Source organism: Perca flavescens, chromosome 11 (assembly GCF_004354835.1).
Source record: "Perca flavescens isolate YP-PL-M2 chromosome 11, PFLA_1.0, whole genome shotgun sequence".
NCBI classification, from domain to species: domain Eukaryota; kingdom Metazoa; phylum Chordata; class Actinopteri; order Perciformes; family Percidae; genus Perca; species Perca flavescens.
Genome location: NC_041341.1, coordinates 24,668,508 through 24,687,534, shown reverse-complemented (window position 1 = coordinate 24,687,534; position 19,027 = coordinate 24,668,508). Strand labels below are relative to the sequence as shown.

General features: G+C 39.9%; 1 protein-coding gene across 3 annotated transcripts in view; it reads right to left on the bottom strand.

Annotated features, from left to right (window-relative positions):
• Window positions 1-283: 283 nt before the first annotated feature.
• The window catches only part of LOC114564306 (dehydrogenase/reductase SDR family member on chromosome X), a 55,973-nt gene continuing 37,229 nt past the window's right edge, over window positions 284-19,027 (bottom strand). For all 3 annotated transcript variants that reach the window (XM_028591567.1, XM_028591564.1, XM_028591566.1), the window contains 4 exons: window positions 10,504-10,605; window positions 9,546-9,753; window positions 7,933-8,140; window positions 284-5,431 (listed from right to left, as the gene is read on the bottom strand). In XM_028591567.1, coding sequence (XP_028447368.1) covers window positions 5,252-5,431; window positions 7,933-8,140; window positions 9,546-9,753; window positions 10,504-10,605 — 698 coding nt within the window. In that variant the 3' untranslated portion in view covers window positions 284-5,251. The remainder of the gene's footprint in view (window positions 5,432-7,932; window positions 8,141-9,545; window positions 9,754-10,503; window positions 10,606-19,027) is intronic.

The window sequence follows — 19,027 nt, the reverse complement described above, 5'->3', positions numbered from 1 at the left end:
AGATTCAACGAACATCCATTTTGTAACACAAATGCTAACAACTGTGAACTGGTGTCTGTCTCACTGACTAGTTAATATACTAAAAATATACTAGTTAATACCAAATCTGATATTTAAGATAGGAAAAACTGCACTGTTCGTGTGTGTGTTTGTGTGTGAGAATTTAACTGGTGGATCTGAGAATATCTCAAAAGTTCAGACAGTGCTCGAGGCTCGCTGTCTCATGCTGCGTGTCATCAGTCTGACAGTTTCTCACTCCCACGCAGTGTAAAAGACGGAGCGCAAGAGTGGCACAATGATATGTTTATTGAGAGGCTTTGGATAATAGAAAAGGTGGTGGCTGCTGCTGGAATGTCACAATCATTGACAGAAAAAACATGGACATGAACTCCCTTATTTAGACACACACACACACACACACACACACACACACAGGCACACACACAGACACACACACACACACACATCACTCCAAAGAGAGAAAAAACTTACAGCAGTACACATGACAAGACGGTAATCACAGTTTGTACAAGCTCATATCTACATGAAAAATTCACAATTACACATAGATGAGGGAGGTTTTCTTCTTAGGCACAGCAAAAGCAATAAGATGTGTATCTCAACAACAACAAAATAATAATAAAAATAAAACATTTTTTCACGTTTCAGAAATCCTCAGGGGCCCAGATGAACTGAATATTTACACTGGATTTGAAGTGGGAACATAGGCTACTCTATTTGCAACCCGCAGGGAATAGAGTGAAAAGGTTGCACTAGCACCAAAGGAGAAAATGGTACAGGGGAATATGGCAATAAAGGTGAAAGGACAGACAGTTTTCTCTTAACTGGACTAGTACCGGAGTAAGGACTCAGTTCATCTGGTTACCCCCTGTATACGTCTTTATATTATCTCTCGTCCTATACATATACACATTTAGGATTTGCAGAACCTGGGACTGGAACATTTAATATAAATGTTATCCCAAGTCAGACAGAAGAATGGCTATTAGAACATTGTCAGTCTACATACAGATCTACTGGTCAATGTCCAGCGGCGACAATGCTTTGAAATGATCACACACGAGTAAATCACATACAGACAATATCATAGACAGTTACTTGAGCCGTTTTTGGCTCTTTTTCTATATTCGCAATTCAAGTTCGGAAAGTTCACTGTGTCGTCCTTGCGCTTAGGGAGTACGGTAAATATATAACAAGGTTATTATTGATACTTTTACCCCTCTTCTGCGTGCTGACGCAACAAGAACACCAAGGCAGATCCTCACACTCCCTCCTCACTTTGTCCTTGGGAAACTTTGTGCTCAGATAGGAAAGACAGTCAGTGACGTTCTCCCTCTCTTTCTCTCAGGTTGTAATACATGTAGCAGCTGGACTGTGAAAAACACAGTATCTCTTTGACAGGATGGAGCCTTGTTTTAAATGAGCGCTGCTGAGTAGTAAGCTGGTGTTTTCATTTGTGTGAAGGGAAGCGAGCGCATTTGTTTAAACGGGCCTAGGTTTTGATGTTTGTTATTCTGTTATTTAGTCAGTACCTTACAGTTGCCTCGGGGAATCACACAGTCAAACACGGAAGCACTGAGGCGATGAACTGTTTAGATACTCAACAACTGAGGAGTATTGCTGGCATTGAGAGTCAATTTCCACACAACTACTACACTAGAAAGAGCCATCAAACTTGAGAGATGTTTGCTTTAAATTAGAATTCCAAACATAATTTTCAAACACACCAAGCTCCTGGATTGTGATATTTCTCTAAAAGAAAATAAAGCTGAATTGAATTTGTTTAATTAAATCCAAATCCTCAACACACAGAACCCTGATTGGCTCACTAAAATCAGCTACAGTACTCTCATTCAAATGAGGTAAAGCTGCTGGTCGAGGTTTTCAAGTGCAATTACTGAATACTGGCCTACAGTAAATTGGACAGATTCAAGTAATTCTGTAATGAGAGCCAATCAGGACAGAAGTTAAGCTGTGATGTGTTTTCCTGGAGTTATGATGCCCTCATGTTATGTTCATGTTGGAGTTATCGTAATTATCAGGTTCCAACTTTCAACATCCAAATAATTCCGTAATTATGACTCTGTATCTCTGATCTTTCTCTACGCTTTGATACATTTTAGCCAAAGTCTCATTCAAGCGTTAATTAAACCCAAATATAATGGATATATTGTGTTATAGTGTCATTTAATAGTATTTGAAACACACATAGGGCCAACCATCTTGAGTCGTTAGGTGATGTCAACGCTCACAAGTCGTAAACATGGGAATCTTCTCCATCCATCCATCCCTCCCTCCCATATGACATGAACACAGCATGTGTCTAAAGACGGACCCTCCAAACTCAGTATTTCATCATAATGAGCCAACAAGGTCTGTCCAATTCCAAAGGCTACTCCATAAAAGGCTAAAAACAATGGTTTAGTTTTTTTTTTTACCCAACATTTTGGAAGACAAATCTCAAGATTCAACAATCCTATGTGCTGATCGACTGCTCAATGGAGCATTCAGGCAATCTTTGTCAACTCATAAAGTCATGTGATCATGTCATATTCACCAGGTACTTGTGTTGAGGTGATCTATCACTGGTAATCATATCACATGGAGTTGACCGGCAATGGATTGTAAATAATGGACGCCAGGCATGAACTCCACTATTTGCAGCATGGACATGTTAATCACAGGGCATTACAAATAAATGGAAGTAGCGTGGATATAGTTACCATTAACCTGGTCTACTATTTACCTGGTGTTCATTGTGTGTTGACGTTAAAAATCACAACTTGTACTGCAGACTTTATTGGCTTTATCTATTGACGGCAAGATCCTATAATTGAGTTGACAAGGAGTGCCTGAACACACCATTAGTTTTTATCTTTAGGACTCTAGACTGGCGTCTCATATAACGGGGAGGAGCATTTCAGCGTGACCTTTAGTGGGCCGCATCCTTCACAGGATTCAGCCCCTAAATTGGGACACATCTTTAAAGTGCTTGAAAAACAATACAACTTTAAGTTTAACCACACAAAACAATGCACATTAACGTCTTCATAAACGCTTGTATACATTTAAACAGAGAAATTTGGAATTCCTGATATTATGGACAACTGGAAGCTGGTCTCTTTTTCATTCATACACTTTCACACTCTTGGGCTCTTTTCTTTTCCTATTCTGAATGTCTGGCTCTGTGCGACTGGCTGAATTAGCTACCACAGTGATTCTATTGCTTCACGTACAGCAGATATTAATGCATGCTGGATGCTTAGTGGCAGTATTCAGAGCATCAGTGTACACATACAGCAATGGGATGGCATGTGGGGCAGGAGTTTTAGCCAAAACTTATTAATTTAAGATAAAACTTGTTATCATCACAGCTAAAATGGTTTATCACAGTGGAGATGGCATTATGGCGCATTGTGTATGTATGTGTGTAAGTATGTGAGTATTTTCCTGCATGAGTAACAGACGTGTTTGTTTTCTGTGTGCTTGTTTAGATAAGCTTGTGCCTGGATGTACGGTTTCCAATGTTTCTGAATGTGTGTGTGTGTGTCAGCCTTAGCAGATTGAGTTTGATTCTCACCACTGGGAAATCTCAATCCCACAATGCACTGGGAGCGGCGCCAAATGAGGAAGAGGCGGCAGCAGCAGCAGCAATGAGGAACCAATCACAGCTTGAATACTGGGGGGGGAAAAGTGCTTTCCCTCTCTCTCTTCTTCCCGTCGCTGTTCTGCCAGAAATGGCCATTGTTTAGCTATCCATCAACATGAATTGGGTCTAGAGCATGAGTCAATTCTTAACTTGTGTGCATAAAACACACACACACACACACACACACACACACACACACACACACACACACACACACACACACACACACACACACACGTATCACAGACACAGTAAAACAGATTAACACAGATCACACAGGACAATGGGGATAGATTGAAGTGGTGGTTGGTTCCCCATCGTTCCCTTTTTGTTTCTGAACAGAAAAGCAAACAGAAATGTCTGGAAACCCTGGCTTCAGAAAATGTCAACAGCAAGAAAATTCCGCAGAACACAACCAAATGTCATCACTCTCGCATCTTCAGGGGGAATTATTCTAAATGTAGGCCTACTTTTACATGGGATCTCTTTCTTTTTTAATGTTTTCCCAAACCCACTGATCAGTCCGAAGGAACGTCTTTTGTTGGATTGCTGAGCCGTGAAGCGAGAGACGAAAGAGGAGTTGATAGTTTTCCCAGCATAATGAGAAAAACAGAATTCACCTAAAACGCAGCCTATAATACACCTACTAGCAGTTAGCATGACGATTCAGTTAATGTACCAAAAAACAAAGTGCTCCCAGTTGAACGAGTGGGATGCCTTGACGATCTTTGAAATCATTGTTATATGTCAGCCCAAACTGATGACATCACATTCCCCCGCCATGGCAAGGTGGGTTCAGATTTGAAAAATCTGATAATTGTCATGGTGCATGAACGTGTGTGTGTGTGTGTGTGTGTGTGTGTGTGTGTGTGTGAATGCTAGTGCTTGACCGACACGTGATTTTGAAGCCAGTATACTATGCCAAAATTCAGCTTTTAAAGTATTATTATGCCCAAGAAGCATCTTAATGGTTGCTGACATTTTTATTTTTAGGATGGAAAAGGCTCTGAAACTGAATTAAGTTCATCACTGAGAGACAATTAACATCTTCACTGAAAGCCAGATTAATGACATTAAGGCAGAGTGAGGCAGGTGTCATCGCAGGTTTTTGAATATGAAACCATGGAACGATTTCTCTGGCCAGACATCAGGTTAGTTATGATCAGGGAATAAACTTGGATGACAACTGATATCGGTTTATAACTAAAGGCCAATGTCAGCAGCTGCCCAGTATCTATGACAGCAAAATCATATATCGATATAACCCTAGCGTGCGTTTGTATATGACTGCTTGCTCATTGCAAACCCCCCCCAAAAAAACCATCTTCCATCCCCGGTAGCCCTTCTTTGGCAGGTCTAAAACAAAAAGGAGGGCTTCACTCCACTAGTAACCAAATCACAGTCCAGTTGTGGATTGTGAGACTGTCAAAATAAATCGCTACAAACACCTTGACGTGAGGTACGGATGGAGAAACAATAATGAGAAAAAGAAGGAGAGGGCGACTGGTTGGCCAGAGTTAAGGGTCTTTGTCTAATGTTGTCTTCGAGGTTTAGTCCAGTTAGTTGTCCTTTCGTCGCAGGCTACTGCAGGCCCAGCAACTGGATGCTGGTTTCCCATAGGCTTAGCTGCAGCTGGGGGTTAAAGGTCGGTGGTGTTATCATCTCCCTGCGCCCATTGGCCCAGTAGCCTCCTCCACACTCCCCCTCCAGGGCCGGTGACAGAGCGACGTACAGCACAGTGACAGCGCCCTCTGCAGGAGTCTGAGGAAAACGCACGAACACGCACGCACACACAAATAGACACACACACACACACACACACACACACACACACACACACACACACACACACACACACACACACACACACACACACACACACACACACGTACAAGTATATATAAAAATATACATATCTAAAAAAAGTCAAAATTAATCACTGCATAACAAAGATACATAAACATCAAAAGGAATTGGAGGGACTGCAGGATGACAAGTTCAACAAGAAGTTATAACTGCAAAAAACAAACAATGTGCTGCCTGAGTGTGTGTGTGTGTGTGTGTGTGTTTGTATGTGAGTGAATGCCAGAGGAGGGCTGATGTCACTGTATGTTATCTTCAGTGAAAAGAAGGCTCAGTGTGCGTGTGTGTGTGTGTGTGTATTAAGTGTGAGTGTGTGTTAGTGTTTATCTGTGTTTTTTGCCCCCAATGGCGCCTTCCAGGCTGCGCTGCCTGGAAGGCGCCGTCGGGAGGCACTGGTTATGGTTATGGTTAGGGTTAAGGTTAGGGTTAGGTGCCTTGAAGGCAGCGGTCGCAGCGCTGCCTGGAAGGAGCAGTTAGAGGCAAAAAACATTATACATTAAACATTATATATAATAAAAATGTTAATAACAAGTTGCATAAATGTTGCATAAATATAAGATCACAGGGGAAAAGAGACCTAGTGTCTCTCACCACAGACTAGTTGGAAAACACATTGCAGCGTAAACATGATTTATTATTAGGTATAAAGGTATTCAGCAAGGTAAATGGAATGGCATCACCGCCTAGCCTACCTTTTGTTCTGATGGAAAGGGTATTACTCTGCACTCTCTGACCCTTTGTGAGGGTGCCAGGCTGAAGTCATAACTAATACAACCCGACACATATGCGACAGGATTGGGCTGGTGGAGTCTCCACCTTGACACCCCTCGCTGCCCCAGCCCCCCTTCTCTTACTGTCTGTTGTTCTGTGTATGTCTCTTGTATGACTGTATGCCCCAAGTATTGTTTTTGTCTTTAAACAGGCCACTAATTTCATCTCACCTGTTGCATTGTTGTATCTGACATTACTGCTTTACTTGCCAAGAATCCTGCTTTTTCCTTACAATACCCACTAATTGTAATGACTACTTCCTCCCAATATTGATTGCGGCATGTTTCCAAAAGATGTTCCTGGTTTCATCAACCTTTAAAGACAATCAAAATTCTGCGTCTTGCATCTACTTTATTTTCTGAGTTTGAGTTCTCAGTCTAATGCTACGTTTACACGTGGCCGGCTATTTTCATAAACAGACATTTCAACCTCTCCGTTTCCAAAAATAACATTGTGCACAGATTTATATATATATATATATATATATATATATATATATATATATATATATATATATATATATATATATATATATATATATATATAATATTTGGCTCTGCATGCATCTAATGTTATAGCTCTAGATAAAAAAGGGGTCGTAATGGAAGAAAATCACAGTTTGTGTGTGGGTGTGTGTGCGTGTCAATGAATTTGTGTGATTAATGTGTTTGCGTATGTGGTGCAGAAGTATCCCAAAGGTTGTGCTCGGAGGCAAATGCCTGTGACAATTGCTGTTTTGGGCTCCAAACACGCACATAAGTCTCCTTTCATTAAATCCCAGGGACATTAACGGTAGCCTGCAGCCAGCGCTTTAAGCTTAGCAAGAAATGTTTTAAAATATAACACACAGTGAACAGCCTGCCTTGATTTTTAGTGGCACTTCCATTTTCAGTGATGTGGATAGGCTGTGTGTACGCATGTGCGCATGCATGAGTGTCTGTGTTACAGCTTGTAAAATAAAATATCCTGAACAACATCTGCACTCCAATGTGTTGTTTCAGGTCACTGTGGTTCACCTTGAGCAAAGTTGAACAGTACCTTTCCAGGAGAGCAGACCATTATTGTGTTTTTTAAATGTCTAACATAGTAGCTAGCATGACTGTTAGTAGGAAAAACATGATTATAGTCATCACACTTTTGCTACAGTGATCCAAGTTTTCAAGTTGACATACTTAGGGAGGAAGCAGTTTCTAAGCTCTCTTACAAGCTTGTAATGTACTGTATCACTGCAGAAGATTTGCAGTGCAGATATTGTGTTGCCTCCCAACAGAAGAAAACATTTGGTTTGCCTTAATTAAAGCCTTGGTGTCCTTAAAATAACTATAAAGTAATTTAATCAAAATCAAGGGTTTGAGAAAATCACTCAATGGTAAAGTAGAAAAATACATAGTTAGTCTGGAACAGTAAAATTACTGGGGGATAAATATATATTCTAATGATATAAAGTCTTTAGTTGATTAAATTGTAAAATCAAGTTATTGATCAATAATGGTGGAAAATGTTCAAACTAAAGCTTTGTTTTTCACAGATAATTATCAAGCGTACTTTAATATTTATATCATATGTGCTTTGCTGTAATGCAGAATGACAAAAATCCAATGTGTGAATGAAGCAGATGAGTGTTTTACCCTGAAAAGCAGGCGGGCGATGGCGCGCTGTGCCAGACAGAGGGGCGTCCAGAGGTGGCGATAGAGAGCAGTATCTACCATGCCAGGATCCACAGCACATGAACTCAGTGGGAAACCTCCACGCTGCACATGCTGGTGGAGGTGGGAACTGAATAACAGCTGGGCCAGCTTACTATGACAATAAGCAGCATGGGCTGAATAACACTGGCTGAAGAGAGAGAAAGCAATAAACACGATCAGAATGTTGCATTAAAACCCTGAAATGTGCATCTATTTAAATATAACAAGGATAAAAGGCAGGTAAACAGCTATTTTTCACATTTGCTTCATTTATTATAATAAACTGTTGCCACAATAGGTAATGTGTTTCCATCTCTTACTGAACAAGGCCAAATTCGGCAAACAAGGACGCTCAGAGTCATTGACAGCATTTGAAACCAGACAACATCATTTGACTGCAAAACCACATTTAGCAATTTACAAAGAACTACTGTACAAGTCTGGATTTCCAGTCACATTTGCATCAACTATCTGCAATAAAGGTAACAGCAGTGCAGCATCTACAGGAAAGGGGAGTATCTGCAGTTTTCACACCTGCCAGGCAGTTGTTTTCTTACTATCTGCTGTTTGAAATACACATCTGTGAAACAAGACGATACTGTTTGAGTATTTAATATACACTTGACAATAATGATATTACATTGTAACCTCAAACACACACAGAGCTGTTATTTTCAGCAGCTTTTACTTCCCTCTTGTTGACGTTACTGACCACATCTGCAGCACTAAACTGTTTCTGTAGGTAAGTCTGTCAGTTAGCTACAAGGCAGTTACATTAGGGCCCTCACAACAGAACATCTCAACTTTTGGTTGTGTATTACTGTTAATGACTTCTATTTCTGTCATCTTCTAAGGACCCTTGATGGCATCACTAAAGCCAGCTATCATAGCAGAGAATGGCATTTAGAACTGAAAGAATTCTGAACTAAATAAGAATATTATACATTACTTTATAATTTATAATAACATATTGTGAGAGGCTACGTAAGCACACTGATAAGGGCCTTCGCCTACTGCTAGGGTACTATAATAACACAAGGAAGATATTCAGGGTGCTAATGCTTCTGGACACCAGTGCTGCTAACTGGAATGATGCAGAGCCAAATGGAGCCAACAATTGTCCACTAATGCCAACAGGAAAATGAGGCACTTGTGTTGGTGATGCCAGCGTGGAGGAAGTGCAAGTGAGTGTGACAACTTGGGATTTAAAACGTTCAGCTGTTCAAGAATAAAAAAAAAAGGTTAATTCCTGTTGAATACATTTATGGTGTTATTTTTGTAGTTGTGTTCATTGGGGTTTGTTTACATACAGTTTGATATCTGCATTCCCAGATCTCATCAATTACCTTGCTCCAATGTTATTATTACTGTACTAATAGAAATGATGGCCAAGACTACGATAAATAAGATCCCAGTTAAAATAAACTGGAATTATTCTTTACGTATTGATTAAATGTTCTTTAAACATTACTCTTTTTGTAAATGGCCAGCTTTGTAATCAGCTTTGTATCATTTGAAATTGCTAGGGTGTGTGCGAGTGTGTGTGAGCCTACCAGCTATTTAAATCATTTAGTCTGATTTCGCCGATGCGGTGGGCAGAGGAGGAGACATTGACCACACGCGAGAAGTAACCACATTTCCCAGAATCCTTCAGTGTGTCCAGGAGCAGCCAGGTCAACAGGAAGTGGCCTAGGTAGTTCACACCAAAGTGCTGCTCAAATCCATCCTCAGTACGGCCCTCAGGAATCAGCATGACACCCGCTTGGCACACAAACATACACACACGTACACAAGCATTTAAAGCACACAAAAGCTCAGAGTTTATTATGCATGTTCTTTATGATATAAACTTGGAACTTTAACTGGCATGCCACTTCTGTTTTAGTCTGCTATTCATATAAATACGAAAATGGATTAGTGGCTTACTCATCAATGAGGGCGACAGATCACACCTATGGCCTGAACACTACATGCTGAGATCAAAAGTGCTTGAAAACTAGTTAGCAACGGAGCAGAGAAATTGAAATAGATAGCCAAAAGAAAAGGGCTTTGATGGAATTGGACCACAGAAAAGAGACCCAGTCTAAACATTGACAATTTCAGGTCCAGGTCTTGGGTGGAAAAAGTATTCAACAATATCAATTTTATATCATTAATAGTGTTAAATAGTATCCATTTTAAAATCAGTTCAATCAAACACATTTGGAGGTTGGCGGATGGTGTCAATGAAGGGGTCGTTGAGCTCATCATATAAAAGGTTTCCCTAATGGATGACCTAGCCAGATGGAGCACATGCTAAACATAGTACTTGCAATCATGCTGAAATATACGGTTTGTAAAAATGTGTGAATTTAATGTTTTATATCCCTTTAAATTCAGTCATGTGACATCATTTTAATTACACCGCTGTGTAAAGGATTCCAACTTTTCTCACTGAATACTAGATACGCTACTCTACAGATGCAGTATACAGTCCACACATGGCAAGAACATGACATCTCCATCACTCACCATTATTGACCAGAATGTTTAGCGGCAGGTCCCTCTCCTTAAAGCTCTGAACAAATTGACGGACAGACTGCAAAGAGGCTAGGTCCAGTTTGGTGAACTCCACTGGAATGGACACACACACACACACACACACACACACACACACACACACACACACACACACACACACACACACACACACACACACACACACACACACACACACACACACACACACACAAAACGGATTATTTCTGCTCGCCATTTTGGCTGTGAGACATCAAGAGTAAACATCTCTTACAGCAGGCTTGGTGGGTTCTTTAACTACAATACTGGCAGCGTTATGCTTCTGTTGCTCCAGCACATTACTTCAAACCTAATACTTCTTCCTGAGCTCCATCTAAGCTTAACACACTGTTATATCAGGTCTAACGTATGATAAGACACAGGTAAGACAGCAATGCCCAGCAGCTTGTATCGTCAGAGCGTGAAAGTGATTATGTGTGCTTAAGTGTGAATAACTGTGTATACTGTAGTGTATGCGGACAAATAACTTTGAGGATGCTGAACACTAAGTATACTGTCACAACTTGACAGACATACACTTCTTGTGAGGCCAACTACTAAGCACAGTATGAAGAGTGTCAATGTTCAAGCAGCACTATTAGTGTAATACCTGCAGATACTGTATATAAGACAGCAATGAAATGATATTGGATTAATGTAAATGTTATGGTGTCTGTCCCTCGTGTCAGTCGTGTCACTGCTCCAACCTGTAGGAGTGTGTCATATTGAGTTGTCGCAGTTGTTATACTCCGGCGCCATGTTTGTGTGTCTAAGAAAGTAGAGATATTATATTTAAACTTACTTAAAAACGTGCTGGGTTGAGTTTTGCCAATTCAATTTAAAACTTCTGATTAGGCATTTAGTCTTTAGATATTTTCTGGCCAGCTCTAAAGCTTTGTATTTTAACTTCTTTTTTAGTCCATTCCTGTCTCTTTCTGTGTTCTCCTTTATTTCCCCAAAAGGCTCTCTGTTGGTAAAGTTACCCTTCCAATCCACAGGACTGCAGAATCACTCCTAATCTTAAAAAGTAAATTGAAATCTCTTTCATCAAGAAAAAGACTGGCTCTAAATGTCCACCCTACATCAACCTCTGTGTGCACATTACAGGCTTTCATTTCATGTCCTTTTTGTAACCTTTGTTTTTCTTAAATTGGCATTGGTTTGCACCTAACCACAAAAAAAAAAAAAAATCTTATCTATACATCATGGAAAACATAAAAGTAATATTATAGCAGTGTTACAATATAATCACATCAAGAGTATAAAACATATTTACTGAATGATATTCTCTTGTGCCGTATTTCAGGTTTGGTAATGTGTGCAATATTGGCAACTACAACAGGTTGAGTGTTTCATTTTGTTTTTCCTTACGCTGGCTGGGGAAACCAAAGCGTTATAATACTCAACGGTGGCATTGTTTTCCTCTCTAACATACTCCCAATGTGGAGGTGACAGGGGTAATATTCTCTATCAATATTATGTTCTATAACAATGTAATGAGGAACCAGGAGGTCAAGTATCCACGATGCACGTAAGCCTTGTTTGGACTCCGATTTTTTATTAGTAATGTCATATAATAGGCCTCAGTCTAACCCAAACCCTCAAAATGGATGGCAAATTAGGGATGAACCCCATCCAAATATGTAAATACCTTTGCTTCCTGTTGGTCCCGAAATTACTTTTTTGGTATTCAATCAATCCTTTTTGAATAAACAGCTGCTGACAAATTACTAAAACACGAGCACACTGCCATAATACAGAAAGAAGACCATCAGGAAAATTATATATTGTTCCTCCCTATAACTCCACTAAGCCTGAGGGTCAAAGTCATTGGACAAAGACAGGAAGAGGACTGGGGAAGGAGAGAAAAAAGCCACCATGACAGATGAGAGTGCAGCCATTCCCGATGAAGGTCTGATAGCAGCCTTATCTCCAAGCCATGCCACTTACCTCCTACTGTGTGTGTGTGTGTGTGTGTGTGTGTGTGTGTGTGTGTGTGTGTGTGTGTGTGTGTGTGTGTGTGTGTGTGTGTGTGTGTGTGTGTGTGTGTGTGTGTGTGTGTGTGTGTGCAAGAGAGAAAGATGGAGAAAGAAAAAGAAAAGAAAGCAAGTGTGTGCATTTGAATGGCCGTAAGCACAGGTATATCTTAGATTGTGTGTGTATTTGGCTTGTGTATATAGCAAGCAAATGTGCGTGTGTGTCCTGCCTGTCAGTCCTCTCCCGTCCTTTTGAGTGGACTCCATTGGAGACCAATCCCTTTCAGACAGGCCAGTCATATCTAGAAAGCCCACTGGGGATTAAGTGCCATCAATCTGGTGTGGGCCTGTCTGCCGCCAGCCCTCAATTAAAACCCCAGGATCTTCTCTAAAGCTCAGCATCCTCGACTCAAACACACTGACTGTGTTTTTATTATAGAGAAATGATACGAAACTGCCTTTGGAGACACACATGCTGTTTAAGACCCACTGGATCCATTCACAGTCTCCATTTCTAATTTATCATTATCATTTCAGCTGTTAGCCAAAATAAACTGTGAATTGCAAATTAAACGACTATTTTTTTTTAATCAATTTTGAGTTAATGCAATAGCAAAATGTGTGTGGGCCTCTTATTATAAGTGTTAAAGTGGTTTAATAAAACAATGAAAGGTAGAAATTTTCTATGGCATACCAGCTGATTGATTTGGTAGTGGAGAGTATAAATCAACAACCATAAAAATCACAAATGTTACTGTTGTTTGTAATATGGGAGTTTTCACAAATTAGCTGACTCATCATTTTAATATAATTTGTCATTTAAAGTTTGATATTAACTTAATGCAGCTTTATAGATTGTCATTTTCTTCTAGACTGGATTTTTTTATTTAATGCACTGCCACTTTCCACTATTTCAAATGGTCTAAATCAATTTTATTTTATTATACTTTATTACTTAATTAACTGTAAAAGTTTGCATAATTAAAATCAATTGTTGATGCCAGTCTTATTGTTAGAATAAAGTGAAATGTGTGGCACATTGGGGGAGAGGATGACTGCTCGGGTCCTGCGAAATTTATAGTGCCATGATTTTAAAACGTCTTTGTCCTTTATGTCCTCAACAACCAGACAAAAACTGCCAAATATAAGTAGATATAGTAGATAAGTAGATAAGTACTATTTGTGCTGAATTCAGATTTAATAAATGAAATCCCAAATCCCACTTCCAATCTTAGTTTTTAATTGATTCCATCTGTTCATTAATCATGTTATTACAGACAGACATTTTGACATGTCACAGTAGGAAAAGCACAGGTGTAAATATTAAAATTAATGATGGCTGAATTCCATTAATAATGCAGGGGGCAAAGGTCAAAGGACATTTGCATGGAAGATTAGGGATTTCTAACTCTGCTTCAGAGCTTGGGGACCAACACCTTTTTCTCCCCATTTTCCGTTTCCTCTGCCACACAAACAGTTGTGTCTTTGCATCTCAACCAGTTGCTCTTTATAAATTGAAAAGCAGACACAACAGTGTTACGCAATTATGTCCGTCATTTTGAACACTGAAAGTGATGGTAGTAATGGTTCCTGCCACATCAGTGCACAATCAGAGCCACTGTAGTACCACAAGAACCACTAAAAAGCTTGTTTCAACTGAAAATCCCTCAACTGTTTATACTGGGTTTCTAGAGTTTATTCAGCTTTCAGGTGAAAAGATCCCCCTAACTACAGAAGCGAGAAAGTAAGAATGTTCTAACAAATAATACAAATAAACTAAATGTGTTTGTAAGTTATATTAAGACAATACGTTTATATAATAAGAAGCAAGCACTACATTTTTACAGTGTGTGCATGTATGTTTAAGCCTAAAAATGTAATGGAAAATCACTGAACAGTTTTCTAAGTTGAATCTGTTTGAACAAAATATTTGAACAGCAGTATAGCAGTTCAGACAGTGAAACATATTGTGCCACTTTGTTCAGTAGTTAATCCTGTTTCATCTAGCTTGGTGCCATTGTGATTTGATTTTGTAAATAGTTACAAATGCACTCTGGTTGTTGTTTTTTGCCCAGGTAGGCTTCAGCATGCAACAGTACATGTCCATAAAAATCTCACTTTTACATGCTCTGAACTTTCAAATTCGAGCACAGTCTACATCCTGAACAGAAGGTAATTAATATGTAAGTCGGCTAATGCCCACGCCTACACACAAATCATAGTACAAGAGTTCAATTACTGGCCTTCATTCTGCAGTATCTTTATCTGCTATATTTAGTGTTTGCAAAAAGGAATAACTTTAAAAAGTATGAATAATATATGTACAATTATTAGGGCTTTGACTCCGAACTTCTATTCGAATATTTAAAAAAATTGTGCTATTCGAACCTGTTATGGGCATTATTTTTTGTAAATGTGTTTGCTTGTAAACGTTGTTTTCAGTTCAGATTCCGAGGCTTTTTTTACACATTTTAAAATGTAACCTCACGTCGCGTAGACGCAAGTCTCTCGGCTGTGGCTGGGTAGCGTTGCATTCCCCCATAATTCTCAAAGAAGGCTGGCTTGCCCAGGGCGAGGCCAGCTCAGCGGCATCACAGCGTGCCGCCCCCTACCTAATTCTCAAACCCCGTTCCTTCTCCTCTTTCTAGGCCTGGCTGCTGCTGCCAGGAGGAGAGACCACAGAGGGGAGGGCGAGGGCTGCCAGTCACACAACAGAAGAGAGAGGTGACTTTTTGGCTCCCGTCGGAGAGGGGAAAGTCGCTCTTTTCTACAGAAAATATTTGTCGCTAGTCGCTTTTGTGAAAAAAAAGTTGGCCTGAAAAGTCGGTACCAACACAAGTATAAACATCAGACCACTTATGTAGGCTACGGTGAAAGCTCCGAACTTCCTGTCGAAAGCATAGTGTTTGTGTTTAATCCAGGGTCTGACTTTTAATTTAAAAAAAAAAAAAACTTAAGTTTGATACCAATATGGGTCTTACTAAAGGCATTTAATGGTCAAAATAGTATTCATAAATATTTGAATATATTCGAATATTAATATTAATAAACAAATGAACTTCGAATATGATTTTTGGGCAAAAGTCAAAGTCCTAATAATCATGTACAAATTTAGAAAGAAATGTTATTCTGAATCAAGTCTCCTGTACATTAAATACATAATAATGTTGCTACAGTTAATATTGTATGTTCAGTGTTAGACTCTAGATATAAAGCTATAATCTGGCCTAAAAAAATCAGCCCCTACATGAACCCACATAGTTTGTGTCCAACCCGAGCCCAAACCACGGCAGCGGTTTCGGGACCAAGCCTGATTAAAAACTGCTCCACTGTTCTTTCATCCATGCGTGTAAATTGAATAGATCAGATGGACGTGGCAAGTTCAAAATTAGCATGACCATTCTGATTGGTGAAAGTGAATCCAATAAACACAATCTTTTATACTCTATAAAATATATAAAGATGCTTTCTAGTGAAATGAAATTCTTTGTCATTGGTGACACCTTGAAATCCCTAAAGGAGATCTGCAATTGTCCACAGGCCCCGAGTTTGAGATCCACCTCTGCAGCCTACACGATTATTATGAGCTGTCAGCCATATGTGACAAACGTGCAAACGCTAGGAAGGATGCCAAAGGAGGTTTGGACAGAGATGTTTAAAGCTCCTGCTTCACATAATAATGAGAATCCATTACCGTCTCATTCACACACATATTCTCAGTCAGAGCACAAGCATCTGGCTACAGACACCACCCTTGTCCCCTATGAGTCAGTGCCTGCCAATTACAAAAGAAGTAATCAATTCCACCACCACCCCGTCCAGGGAAATCGACTTCAATGACAACAGCTACACGGCCACTGTCTCTGTACCTGACAGCCACTTACACACAAGCAGGGACCCAGCCAGCCGGCTTTCTGCTGCTCTCCACTGCAAAGCCGAGGAAGACAAACTACGGCTTGATTCCAAAAAAGCAGCGCTTTATTTTGTATTATACATACAGTAATCTGTAGCCAGCTCCTCCACTGAGAATTTACTAACCAATACAGTTACAGCAGGTTTGCTATTCATCTGGTGATCATTGTTTTACTCACTGGAGTTTGACTTCATAGACAGGTATCAATTAAATAATGTATAAACTGTAAATGTGATTTAGTAGCAATACCTTTTCTTTTTCAACGAGTTGTGCTGTAATCACCAGATAGGAGGTCAGTATTTCACTTTTTACAATTTCTAATTCAGCGAAGCAGCATTTGAAGGTTCAGTTAATGAACTTCCCTTCCTCTAGTAATACCACAATTGGCTCATTTTCAATTAATTATTCTGCAAGCTACATACAGGGTATATTAGCATAGAAGCATAAATACATATCCCTGGTATTTGTTTTGACCGAATTACGTTGAAACAAAATTGACAATTTTTTGTGCAGTGACAGTATTTGTATTTGTATTTGTTCTACAGTGAGCATTAATTTCGTGCACTGACTGATGATATCAGTACAGTAATTTAACTGAGGAAATATTTGTGCTTTCACTGTGTTTAATACTTTATTTTCAACAGCCTAACAAGCAGAGATTAGAGAAGCCTGGTCAAATAAGTGAGTGTACTAACTGGTCACAAAATAAAAGTGATGTTTTAACCACCCGCTGTTTGTCTCTTAAATGTCTTTCTACTTTAATAACAGATTTCATCACTGCACCATCTGGCTATCATGAAATATAGACAGGTTTGAACAAACTATTGTATTAGTTTAAACCAGCTTAGGTATATCCATTACCCATTGCTGATAGTGTTTTGACGGTCTGGTCAATTACCATTGCTAAAATGGGCCCATGAAAGATACCATAGCTTGCTAGACTGAGCGTGATTGCTCTCGCCTGGTCGTTGTTTGGAGCACATTTGCTTGGAGCTTTTCTCAACTTCTCCTGTAGTGCCACTGGCGCCTTTTAAATCTCTGTAGCTCAGCCGGCAGCACCAGGCTGCAATGCCAGGTCCCATTCACAATGTATAGCAGCTTATCGCTCTCCCAGCTTTAGAGTCCGTATGTGTAAGCGGTATGTCGTGGAACAACTGAGGCTCCAGCATTAGTGGCTGTTTCTACAAAAATGTCTGACCAGTAGTATACTCTTTTATATCTCTGACATCTGATATCCTCGGGCATTGGACTTTTTGTCTTTTCCAGAGGCCCGGCTGAAAACTGAAGGGGATAGAGCGTTTCAGGGCCCTGAGGCTCCGGAATGATCTGCCCGAGGATATCAGGTCGGCTGAGTCAGTGATCTCCTTTAAAGTCCCTTCTTAAAGGGGTGATAGAATGATTATATAGAGTATTTCACACTGTTCTTTATGGTCTCCTACTGGGGTATGTAACATTGGTTGGGCTGAAAATGGCCTGGTTGATATTTTATTGGCCCTTATGCATCCCTGTGTTTTGGCCCTATTTGTAACAAGAGCTTTTCTTCCAAATATGGTATGCTCGTGAATATTTAGATGAGCTGCGCGCTGATTGGTTGAGCGAATTGCCATAGGCAGACATTAGAGATGCGCGCTGATTGGTTGAGCGAATCACCAATACACACACATTAGAGAAGCGACAGAATCTCATATTCCAGACACTGCAATGTTTCATTACCAAATTCACTTCTGAGACTTTTTTATGTGAGAAATCAACTATATAAAGCTCAAATATGGGCCGTTTTACGAAAATTGATGGCTAATTGCAAATATGGTAAGACTGTGTGTCGGACTTCAGCGGCGGTGCTGCTGCCTTGCCGCCCGGCCAGCCTTCCTTCACAGAGCCTGGCCTGCTGTCAGCTCCGTTACGGCTGGCAGCCCTGACAGAGCTCCAGTGCCTGTAACTCCCCTCTTCCTGCTAGCTAAATGGCCAGTTGTGTGATAGTGAGAGCGCGGTCAGCGAGCTTGTTACACCAGCAATCTCTTACCACATGTTACACACAATGTCACGCCACTTAGCTATACAACATCTATCTAAATGTCTTATAAAGCTTACAACGGTGTCCGATTTCAAGTTAATTAATATTTGTGAAGTTTAGCTAGGTGTTTCGTTAGCTGTCCCTTCAATCCTATCTATGTGTAGCTACAAATCACAGATAGTTAGCTTCATTTTTGGTCGTAATTCGAGTATATTTACAGTTTGAATTTCGTCACGCCAGTTATACAACATCTAACTAAATGTATTATAAAGCTAACAATGGTGTCCGATTTCAAGTTAATGAATATTTGTGAACTGTAAGGGTTTTGTTAGCTGCGACAGTCCCTACAATCCTATGTGTACAAGATTGCGGCTAGTTAGCTAGCTTCATTTTTGGTTGTAATTCGAGTATATTTACAGTTTGAATTTCGTCAAGCCAGTTATACAACATCTAACTAAATGTCTTATAAAGCTAACAACGGTGTCCGATTTCAAGTTAATAAATTTTTGTGAATTACAGAGGAATTCTAAGAAGAGGCTAGCTAGCTATAGCTCCATCCAGCCGCAGGCTCTATCA